General features: G+C 39.2%; 4 protein-coding genes and 1 pseudogene across 5 annotated transcripts; 3 read left to right on the top strand and 2 right to left on the bottom strand.

The window, feature by feature from the left end:
* On the top strand, positions 383-1555 carry LOC104700254 (putative F-box protein At2g19630). Its single transcript, XM_010415736.2, has one exon. It carries the CDS (start codon positions 383-385, stop codon positions 1553-1555), a length of 1173 nt encoding a protein of 390 aa, XP_010414038.2.
* LOC104700255 (uncharacterized N-acetyltransferase p20-like) lies at positions 1627-3121 on the bottom strand. 2 transcript variants are annotated; one of them, XR_002032844.1, is made up of 3 exons: positions 2548-3121; positions 1945-2359; positions 1627-1711 (listed from the first exon to the last, which is right to left on the bottom strand). XR_002032844.1 is itself a non-coding variant. In XM_010415737.2 (1 exon), the coding sequence occupies exon 1, from the start codon at positions 3046-3048 to the stop codon at positions 2497-2499; it is 552 nt and encodes a 183-aa protein (XP_010414039.1). In that variant the 5' UTR covers positions 3049-3119; the 3' UTR covers positions 1738-2496. The 2 variants fall into 2 exon arrangements, 1 of the variants encoding a protein (XP_010414039.1); XM_010415737.2 differs by lacking the exon at positions 1627-1711 and having other exon boundaries at positions 1738-3119.
* LOC104700253 (uncharacterized N-acetyltransferase p20-like) lies at positions 3674-4642 on the bottom strand. Its single transcript, XM_010415735.2, has one exon. It carries the CDS (start codon positions 4389-4391, stop codon positions 3831-3833), a length of 561 nt encoding a protein of 186 aa, XP_010414037.1. The 5' UTR covers positions 4392-4642; the 3' UTR covers positions 3674-3830.
* LOC104700252 (folate-biopterin transporter 1, chloroplastic-like) lies at positions 5672-8411 on the top strand. The gene is made up of 9 exons (XM_010415734.2): positions 5672-5964; positions 6041-6297; positions 6380-6444; positions 6536-6698; positions 6801-6949; positions 7049-7309; positions 7425-7593; positions 7689-7781; positions 7915-8411. The coding sequence occupies exons 1-9, from the start codon at positions 5721-5723 to the stop codon at positions 8212-8214; spliced, it is 1701 nt and encodes a 566-aa protein (XP_010414036.1). The 5' UTR covers positions 5672-5720; the 3' UTR covers positions 8215-8411.
* LOC104704290 lies at positions 8407-10534 on the top strand (annotated as a pseudogene).

Here is a 10551-nt window from a genome sequence, read left to right as displayed (position 1 = left end):
AAAAAAAAAAAAAAAAGAGTGCTATACACTAAATATGTGACAATGTGAATGTCTTCTTCTCTGAATTCTTGATCCATGCATGTTTCCAGATTTTGTATTTTTTTTTTTCTATAATCCTAATCCAATAAACGGCCTGAACGTTTGGGCTAGATGGGCTTTCTCTAAACCAAAGATTTTTGACAACAGAGAGAAAGTGAGGAACCCTAAACTCTAGTATACTGTGTGTTTAGTGCAAAGTGAGACTAAAGTTTTTTGTTGTTTTTGTACATTGAAGGATCTGAGGCGGGTCTAGGGTTCTTCTTACTACAGTGTCTCCAGTCTGACAGTCTCCACCATGATGAAATCACGGCGTCAGAACATTTCTCGGCGCGAGACGCGATCGATGACCTTTGTAAATGGAAGAGGAAACTCGTTGCCGATCTCAATCGAACTCGTGATGGAGATATTCTCGAGGTTGCCGGCGAAGTCTATAGCCAGATGTCGGTGCGTGTCGAAGCTCTGGAACGCCGTACTACGCCGCCCAGATTTCACGGAGCTGTACTTGACCAGATCTTCTCCCCGCCCGCAGCTCTTGTTCATCTTCCGAGACAAAGAGTATGCGTTCGTCTTCTTCTCCACACAGCATCCTCAAAACCCTGTTAATAACTCGTCCTTTGCTGTAGCCGCCAGTCGTTTTACCCCTTCCCTCAGATTATATGATTTCGTTGGTGCTAGTAACGGCTTCGTCCTTCTCAGAGGTGTCAAGACAACTGCTAATCATAAAGTGCTACTGTTGTCGTTGCTATTTAACCCCAGCACCGGACAATCGTTACTTTTACCGGAAGGCAAGCCGGAAGTGAAGCCCAAGTGCAATATGCTTGGGCTGAATATGGTTAAGTTTATGGGGTATGATCCAGTTAAGAAACAGTTCAAGGTATTGTTCATTACCATGTCAGGTGCAAATGGAGATTATGAGAGATATGACGCGTTTCAAGTTCTGACACTTGGAATTGGGAAACCATCATGGAGAATTGTCGAATGTTGCTTACCCCATGTTCCCAGACCTGGAGGGATATGCATCGATGGTGTCTTTTACTATATAGGTAATGTCGACAGGTCTTCCGTCCAATGTTTTGTAGTTTGTTTTGATTTTACTTCTGACAAGTTGAGCTTTCTTAACCTCATTGGACCGATGCAAGATGCAACTACTCTGATAAATTACAGTGGCAAACTAGGTTCTCTTATGTCTAAGTATTTTTATGGGAGAGATACAAGTTTTGACTTGTGGGTTCTCCAAGACTTGGAAAAAAAGGAATGGTCCAAGCATGTTTTTGTATTACATCCTCCTGTTTGGCAGCATGTAGTTAAGGGGTTACGCTGTTTTGGAGTGGTTGGTACAACTGAATTTGTGTTTGTGCCGACATTTCTGTGTAATCCTTTTTATGTTTTCTACTACAATGTCGAGAAGAAGACTGTCGTAAGAGTTGGAGTTAGAGGAATGCAAGAGTTTAATGGTTATCCTGTTGACGACTTTTCAAATCATGTGGAGAATGTAGAGCTTATTCGAGCATTTTAGGAATTTATAACTTGAAAAGATTGTGTTGTAACATAGCTAGTTTCATCATAAAGACCATGGGAATCTTACTTGAGTCGTTCGTTATATCTCCACATCTCTTGGCTGGTTATCATTTTGTTTCCTTGTTGGATATGTATCCTTCTGTTTCCGGTGAATCTGTGATGTTGTGAAACTTATGTGGATACTTCATGAATCTTATGATCTTATTTAACGCTTTACATAATTGTTTCATACATTCGATCTAGAGCAAAAGATTGTTCTAATAGGCTAATAATCTTTGCTATTTAAAACTCTTCTCTACCTTTTGTAACCACATCTTTTACATTCAGATTATTTTCATTATACAAAACAAAAAAGCAACCAAAAAAGTTGGATCAGCTTTGACGAACCTCCGATATTTAGGCCTAAATTTTGTGCTAAATAGCATGCACAAATCTTTTTTCGAAATGGAGATTGCAAACATGATTATGGTATTCTTCTCCTCACACCAGTAGTCTCCTCATCAAAGTCATGATGAGATCTCTTGTGCAGCCAATCGATTACATGCACATTTCCCCAACGCCTGTGGACTCATTGGTCCTAGCAACGGCGTCGTCTGTCTTACTGAAAAACGGATCTTAAAGGGTAGGAAAAACCCAGCGTTGATGTCGGTTATATGTAACCCTAGCACCGGAAAATCTTTAACTTTACCTAGAATGAAGACGGGGAAGAGGAGTGGTCTGAGAAGCTATTTTGGGTATGATCCGGTTAAGAAATTAACAATTCAAGGTATTGTCAAAGAGTACTCTTAGATTGACACCATCGCTGAAAACAGAACACACATCCAATAAGCCAAAGAGTAATTAATGAGAAGCTATTTTGGGTATGAGTCCTACACTAACTCCAACATATAAATAGAATGTGAATCACTTCTATGTTTATTAATATTTTTGTCGATCCAATTACTTCATAGTATCAGTAGGCAAGAAACTAAACATAACAGTGTCTCTTACACTTCCCTTGATATATAGAAACTTCCTCATCACACCTTCTCTAGTAAACCCAACTTTCTCAAGAACCTTTTGAGATCCAACATTGTCCACATCGACAAGTGCCTCAACCCTCTCAATCTCTGGAAATTCTTTAAATATCTCCGCCGTCACTAGCCTCACTGCCTCCGTCGCAAACCCTTTTCCCCAATACTTTCTCGCTAGGACATAACCGATCTCTTTTCTGATGTCATCCACCGCCATGATCAAGATGTAGCCGATAGGACGGTCGTCTTCTAAGCAGATGGCTCGGAGCCAAGGGTGTGTCAAGACACGATCGGTTATGTATTTGATGGCTTCGTCTCTGCTCGTGCAAGGCTCCCAAGTGCAGAAGCGTGCCACTTTAGGGTCTGTTGCCCAAACCATGTAGTCGTCGACGTCGGAAAGAGTCATCGGCCGGAGTGATATTCTCCCCGGAGGCGAAGAGCTCATGATTGGTTGTGTTTCTTGTGAGCCCATCTCCATTTTAGGATGATGATTGTTTGAGATATCACATTCCTACGTCTAAGCAGTGTCATTTATAGACAGATCGCGATCTTAGAAAACAATTAGGATCCTCCCTAGTCCCTATAGCTTTATTGACTTTAAAAATAACACTAAATGACTAAAATAGTACCATTTGCTATATAGATTTAAGTTTAAATGTTTTGTATTGTAGTTATTCGATTAAATAGTGTTTGAAGATGACGTGTCATCGTGTGAGTGGAGAGTTGTCTACATTTGACATTTGACTTTCAACAATTACTTGGTTGCCAAACAAAGTATTGGTCGGAACATACCGTGTTGCTTCCAGCTAGATGCCAATATTGCCAACAAATCGTGTCTGGTCACATTTCCAAAGAGGATTGAACTGTTTCTCAAGTATTTTAGAGTCTTTAGTTACTGTTGATAATTGTAGTACAAATGGTCGTTGGTACACTGTAAGTCAACGCAAGAATCAAGTTACGTAGTTCAGTTAAACTTAATTTAGTTGGTTAATCAAGTATGTCATGCTTCATTTAGTTTATTTGTACTTTTAAATATTTGAACATAAACTGGTAAAAGAAAAAGGCTTGTACTCTCAAATTATAAAATAATCTTGGTATAAAAATAGTAAATAAGGTTACTACGTACAACATGAGAAGAAGGGGAAACAGAGCATCACATCAACTTATAACATGTGATTTATACAAACTAAAGCAAAATACAATATATCATCTATACAAATCTGATGTGATTGATATTTGTTGATGCAATTCAGGTCATGATCAGTGCAAAGAATCAGAAGGCAATAAACTAAACATGACCATATCTCTAACGTTTCCTTTTAGATACATAAATTTCCTCATCACCCCTTCTCTCACAAACCCAACTTTTTCAAGAACCTTTTGAGATCCGACATTATCAACGTCGACAAGTGCTTCAAGCCTCTCCATCTCCGGCTTGTCCTTGAATATCTCCGCCGCCACAAGCCTCACAGCCTCCGTCGCGATCCCTTTCCCCCAATACTTGCTCCCGATGAGATAACCTATCTCTCCTCTGATCTCATCGACTGGCGTGACGGAGATCGAGCCGATCGGACGGTCGTTTTCTAAGCAGATAGCTCTGAGCCAAGGGTGTGGCAACAAGACGTTGTTTAAGTATGAGATCGCGGCTTCTTTGCTCGTGTGAGGCTCCCACGTGCAATAGCGCGTGACCTTTGAGTCAGTGGCCCAAACCATGAAGTCGTCGATGTCGGAGAGAGTCATTGGTCGAAGATGGATTTTCTCCGGAAGTGAGGAAGTCGCGGCGGATTTGATCTTAGTAGATGGGTCGATCTCCATTGACATTGTTTCTTTCCTTTTTGGTTTATGAAGATTCTTTGAGAATTCTTTAAAATAGTTCTTTGAGAATTCTTTAAAATAGTTAGCTCTCTTGATAAATTGATGAGACTAAAAACACATAAATTGATCATAATCTTACAACTTATGTTCTATGTATCTGATTTATATAATCTGATGTTTTTTCTTTTAACAAGTAAAAGGAAACAGAACGTTCCTTGTTGCTTCGAACGGTCAAATACGCAACAATAAGGTTTTGTTGAATGGAAGGTGTGGTTGAAAAAGGCGGTTTTACGACGGTACGATGAGATGAACAACAACATATTTTATCTACCATTCATCATTCTTTTTCTTCCTTGAAAAAAAGTTTCCATTCTTCGCTTTTGATCTAAGTGAAGTGCGTGTTCTTTGGCGAAAGCTTGTTTGGTCGTTTTTTAAATTCCGTAAACATAATAGACATTTAAGAAAATACATAAAATACAACTACAATAATACAAGTCCTTATATTGTTTTTTTTTTTTTTCATTTCTTTCTTAAGCATTCAAATACTTTGAAACTTATGGGGCACACAATCAGTCTCATTCACATTACGTATTTTAGAAAAAACAATTTATTCGTCTTATATACAAATTCAGATGTTTTTTTGAGTAACTATTTATTTTGGTGTTTTCTTAGAATACTATGTGAATAATTATATAATTGTTTTGTTGTCACATTAATCGAAAAAAAATCCAAACCCGATCAAACCGATTCTAGATAAATATTTGAATGAAGCTTGGAGGGTTAGTAGATACTTCGGGTAAAAGGTGATATCTGATTCAAACCAAAACGAAAACTAATAGCCCAAACACCCAAAGCTAACTAAACACAATAACTATGTTTTATGATCTATCTTTCAAATACTTATTTAGTAATTGAAGTAATATTTTTTACCAAGTTTATCGATTAATTCAGATATTTTTCGAAGACTTTCAATTACATCTCTACCCAAATTTAAAGAAGTGCTCAAATGAGATTTATGAATTGATACTCTCTAATACCAAAAATCTGAAAACCCGACCCAAAATCCAATGGTACCCAAACAGCCACCCCTTTTTGCAATGTTTGGTACTGAATAGTTTAGACTTTAGCAAGAAAAAATAAAAGAATATAAAATATAAAAATCTTGAAAAGAAACAAAAATGTTGTATTAATAAAAAAAAAAGTCCGAAATTAGAAAAAAAAGAGAAAAATACATTTTTTTTAATCTTCAGACTCTCTCCATAGCGCAAGAGACGGAAAAAAATTAAAAAGGGAAAGTGGGCAAAAAATTACACAAAACCATTTAATAATAAAAAAATGGCGAGTCCCAAACTTTTCTCTATCCCAATCTCACCTTCACAAATTACAGTTTTGCCATCCGCCTTCCTCTCCTCCGCCAACAACGGGACACGTCGCCTTTCAATCGCCGTCCGATCTCACCGCCGGAAGATTCGTAGGAGACCTCCTGACAGAGATATGTCGTCATCCATAGTTTCAATGTCGGAGCTTCCTCCTCGCCGGCGTAATTCCGAGGAAAGCCTTCTTCTAGATTCTAGGATCAGTAAGTTCTTTAAGCTAAATTGGATTCGTTAATCGCTGCATGAAATTGGGTTTAATTGTGAGGAATGTGTGTATAGGTGTAGCTGAAGGAGATGTAGAAGGAGACAGAGATACTTCTTCTTCTTCTTCTTCTTCTAGTGTTATTAGAACACAGCCTCCTCGTAACAATAATAAAGGAAGAAGTCTTAGTAGCAGAGCCATGTTTTACGGTGTTGAATTATCACCGGACAATGTTGCTGTAGCTATGGTGTATTTTGTTCAAGGTGTTTTAGGACTCGCTAGGCTAGCTGTTAGTTTCTATTTGAAAGATGACTTGCATCTTGATCCTGCTGAGGTATTGATTGAGATGCTTTTGAAGTTCCTTTTTATAAAAAAATATTCTCTTTATAGGCTGACAATATATACCTCTTGACTAGACAGCTGTGATAACGGGTCTTTCTTCATTGCCATGGCTTGTTAAGCCTCTTTACGGTTTTATTAGGTATGTGTTCTTCACCACTTCTGTACTTGTTTTGATTCTATTGTTGAAGAAACTGTAGTGGCCAATAATAGCAACTTGTTCTGTTTTACAGTGATTCAGTGCCTTTATTTGGCTATCGGAGGAGGTCGTATCTGGTTCTCTCCGGACTTCTTGGTGCATTTTCGTGGAGTTTGATGGCTGGTTTTGTTGATAGTAAATATAGTGCTGCTTTTTGTATACTTCTTGGTTCCCTCTCTGTCGCCTTTTCTGATGTGGTAAGGTTTCTAATCCATTCTGGTTAACTTAGCCTGGTTGAGTTCCAAGATAGAGTTGGTTTTTCCAGCATGTGGAATTGTTGGGTTGTTAACTTTTCATAGGTAGTAGACTCGATGGTAGTGGAACGGGCTCGTGGTGAGTCACAAAGCGTGTCGGGATCTCTGCAGTCTTTGTGCTGGGGATCCTCGGCTTTTGGTGGAATTGTGAGTTCATACTTTAGTGGCTCCCTGGTGGAGTCATATGGTGTAAGGTACAGTACACAATTTGCGCATACAGTAGCTATTCTTTTTCGGTATCCTGTGGCATAGATAACTAACTAAGTGGCATTCTAAAAGCTGTTATACCTCAGGTTTGTATTTGGGGTGACAGCTTTACTACCTTTGATAACTTCAGCAGTTGCTGTTCTCGTGAACGAACAACGTGTGGTCAAACCAGCATTAGGGCAGAAAGAGAACATAACCTTGGTCAGTCCTGGCTTTCTTCAGACCTCAAAGCAGAACATGATTCAGCTATGGAGTGCCATTAAGCAACCAAATGTTTTCCTCCCTACCTTATTTATCTTCTTATGGCAAGCCACACCACACTCAGATTCTGCAATGTTTTACTTCACGTATGTCCTCTTCCACTTGGTTCCTGGTCATCGGCTTATTTCATATCCATTGAGATGGTATTAAGTATTAACTACAGAATCTAACTTATGTTATTTGGTTTAAAATTCATCTCAGTACGAACAAACTTGGCTTTACTCCGGAGTTTCTGGGACGAGTTAAATTTGTGACCTCAATTGCATCGTTGCTCGGAGTAGGACTGTACAATGGATTCCTGAAGACTGTTCCACTGAGAAAAATCTTTCTCGCGACGACAGTTTTTGGCACGGGTCTTGGAATGACTCAGGTTGGTCCCAACTGCACTTTACATGAAGAACTTTGCCATCTATCCCTGCTACAGAATCAATTAGTAACTCTTGGGACCGCTCTTATGTTTTGCAGGTTATCCTTGTGTCAGGTTTTAACAGACAGTTGGGAATTAGCGACGAGTGGTTTGCCATCGGAGATTCTCTAATCCTAACAGTCCTCGCTCAGGTTTAAAGCTTTTGTTAGCATTAAGTTTCCCAAAGGCTTTGAATTCTCTGATTTTAGTTATGTAGTTAATGCAGCATTACTGGAAATGTATCAGTATCAATGCACTGACAGCTTAAAATAAAAACTGTCACAGGCTTCATTCATGCCGGTTCTTGTGTTAGCAGCGAGACTGTGTCCAGAAGGAATGGAAGCAACTCTCTTCGCTACACTCATGTCAATCTCTAATGGAGGCAGTGTTCTAGGTGGACTTATGGGTGCAGGGCTGACTCAAGTATTCGGCATCACAAAAGACAGTTTCGGTAACCTATCAACGCTTATTATTCTCTGCAATCTTAGCTCATTGCTCCCTCTGCCTCTTCTCGGTCTTTTACCGGGAGATTCTCCAGACACTCTTACGAAAGATGATGCAGACATTGAGATGAAGTCGAATTAAGGAAGATGATCAATGATAATGACAAAAGTTAAAATGTTATACCTTTTGGGGTTATGTGTCTCAAACCCTATGATTACTTGAGAAGAATGATGCAGGCTATTTAACTTGAAAATTATTCCATATCATGTAACCAAAATGGTGTAATTTAAAATACAATAAACTCTTCGTTAAATTCCAGAAACCTACTTCAATATGCAAAAATGGAAAATTAATCTAAAGAATTCATCGTATCTCCACTCTCATCGGCTTGCTTCTCCTCCTCGTGTTGCTCATTGGCGAGTTGCACCTGATTCGACCACAAAACTCGAATTCTTTGGATCGGTCTTCAATATCAGCTCCCCGTAACAGTTACTGCACTGGAAGTAAAACCTATAGATCTTAATAACTAAATAGGTTTCTCCGGTTACTTCTTCTTGAAGGCAGTTGATTCTGGTACCTGCCTCCATGTAGTTCCCACATGTGTTGCATCGAATACGAAACGGAAGCATCGCTCTAACCTTGTTTTGGATCCGGAGAACATTGCTCGGATCAGAGTTTGTTGGATAATATTTGTGTAAGACCTTTCTTTCACCCCATGGCGCAGACAAAGAAAGAACAACTACAAATCAAATACCAGAAAACCCTAAATCAAAACCCCAAAACAAATCCTTCTAGGGTTCTTGAGACTTGAGAGGTCCCTGTGATTTCTAGAAAGAAAAAAGATGGAATGATCGATTTGTAATCGCCTCTCTCTTTAAATAGACTAACTCGTTTTTTTCCTTTTCTTTTTTTGTTCTTTTTTTGTTTCCTATATATTTCCTTTTTTTTTGTTTAGTTTACAATTCCTAAACATGGTTTCCTTTCCTAGGAGAACTTATAAAGTCTAAAAACTAAATAACATAGTCGCAAACTCGCAATCTTATCTCTAATATTCACGATAAGTTCAGAATTAAGGGTTTAAGTATTTGCAGAATGCTTCTAATAAGTAAGCAGGAGCTTTTCTTCCTTTCTTCACTCGGACAGTCGGACTTAAAAGAACCTATTCACAATTTGGGAGGTTAATTCTTTTTCAAAGGCTTGTTGGGAAGAGACATTTTCACATTGGGTTTTTTGTACTATTTATTGTTCTTGTTGTAGTACAACATTGTTATTAACAAAAACTTGTATTACTCTTCTTCCATGGAACGCAATCATCTCCGCCGTCGATTACTTCTCCTACCTTTCCCCTTCCACCGCCGTCGATCGGATCTTCGCCGTTGTCTACATGCTCTCCGGTCTCCTTTCTCTTCTTGTTATCGTCGTCTTCTTTGCGCAAAAGAGACATGCAAGCTTTAGAATCAATTTTGGTCTCTCCATCTTCATCACCGGCTTGATAATCATCCCTGTTCTTGATCTTGTCTACGTTAAGGGCTAGATCGGTCTCTACGCAGGTTTTGATGTTACCTCCGTCGTCGCTGCCTTCTCCGGTCTCGCTGATAGTTTTATGCAGGGTGGTCTTTTTGGTGTCGCTGGTGAATTGCCTGAGAGGTATATGCAAGCTGTTGTCGCTGGCACTGCTGCTTCTGGTGTGCTTGCTTCAGTGTTGAGAATCTTAGCTACAGCTATGTATCCTCAAAACCCTGATGGGTTAAGAAAAAGTGCAAATCTTTACTTTAGTGTGGGAATTGTTGTGATGGTGAAATGTGTTGTGCTCTACAACATAGCACAAACACTTCCTGTGATCAAATACTACAATGAGGTTAAGACTAAGGCGATAAACGAAGAGAAGAGACTAAAGAAAGGTTCTTTAACCGGATCTGAGTGGAGAAAGACTCTTTGGGGAATTGTCAAAAGTGTCAAATCTTATGGCTTTGGGATCATTCTCATATACGTTGTGACACTGTCGATATTTCCAGGATTCATCACTGAGGATGTTCATTCTGAGAGTCTCAAAGATTGGTACCCTGTTCTACTCATTGCAGCTTACAATGTGTTTGATTTAGTTGGGAAATGTCTGACCGCTGTGGTCATGCCCGAGGATGAGAGGATCGCGGTTGGCGGCTGTGTTGCGAGGCTGATGTTTTACCCTCTCTTTTGGGGTTGCTTGCATGGTCCGTTGTTTCTGAGGACTGAGATCCTGTAATGGTATTGACATGCTTACTGGGATTAACTAACGGATACTTGATAAGCGTTTTGATGATTCTAGCTCCTAAAGCGGTGCCACTGCAACATGCAGAAGCTGCTGGTACTGTCAATACGCTCTTCTTGGTTATTGGTCTGGCTTCAGGGTCTGTCTTGGCTTGGTTCTGGTTCATCTGAATTTATTAATCCATATACTATCATGTATCGTTATCGTTTATGTTATTTAAGTATTGGGTT

This window comes from Camelina sativa, chromosome 7 (assembly GCF_000633955.1).
Source record: "Camelina sativa cultivar DH55 chromosome 7, Cs, whole genome shotgun sequence".
Classification (NCBI taxonomy): Eukaryota; Viridiplantae; Streptophyta; class Magnoliopsida; order Brassicales; family Brassicaceae; genus Camelina; species Camelina sativa.
This window is presented reverse-complemented; position numbering and strand designations above follow the sequence as displayed.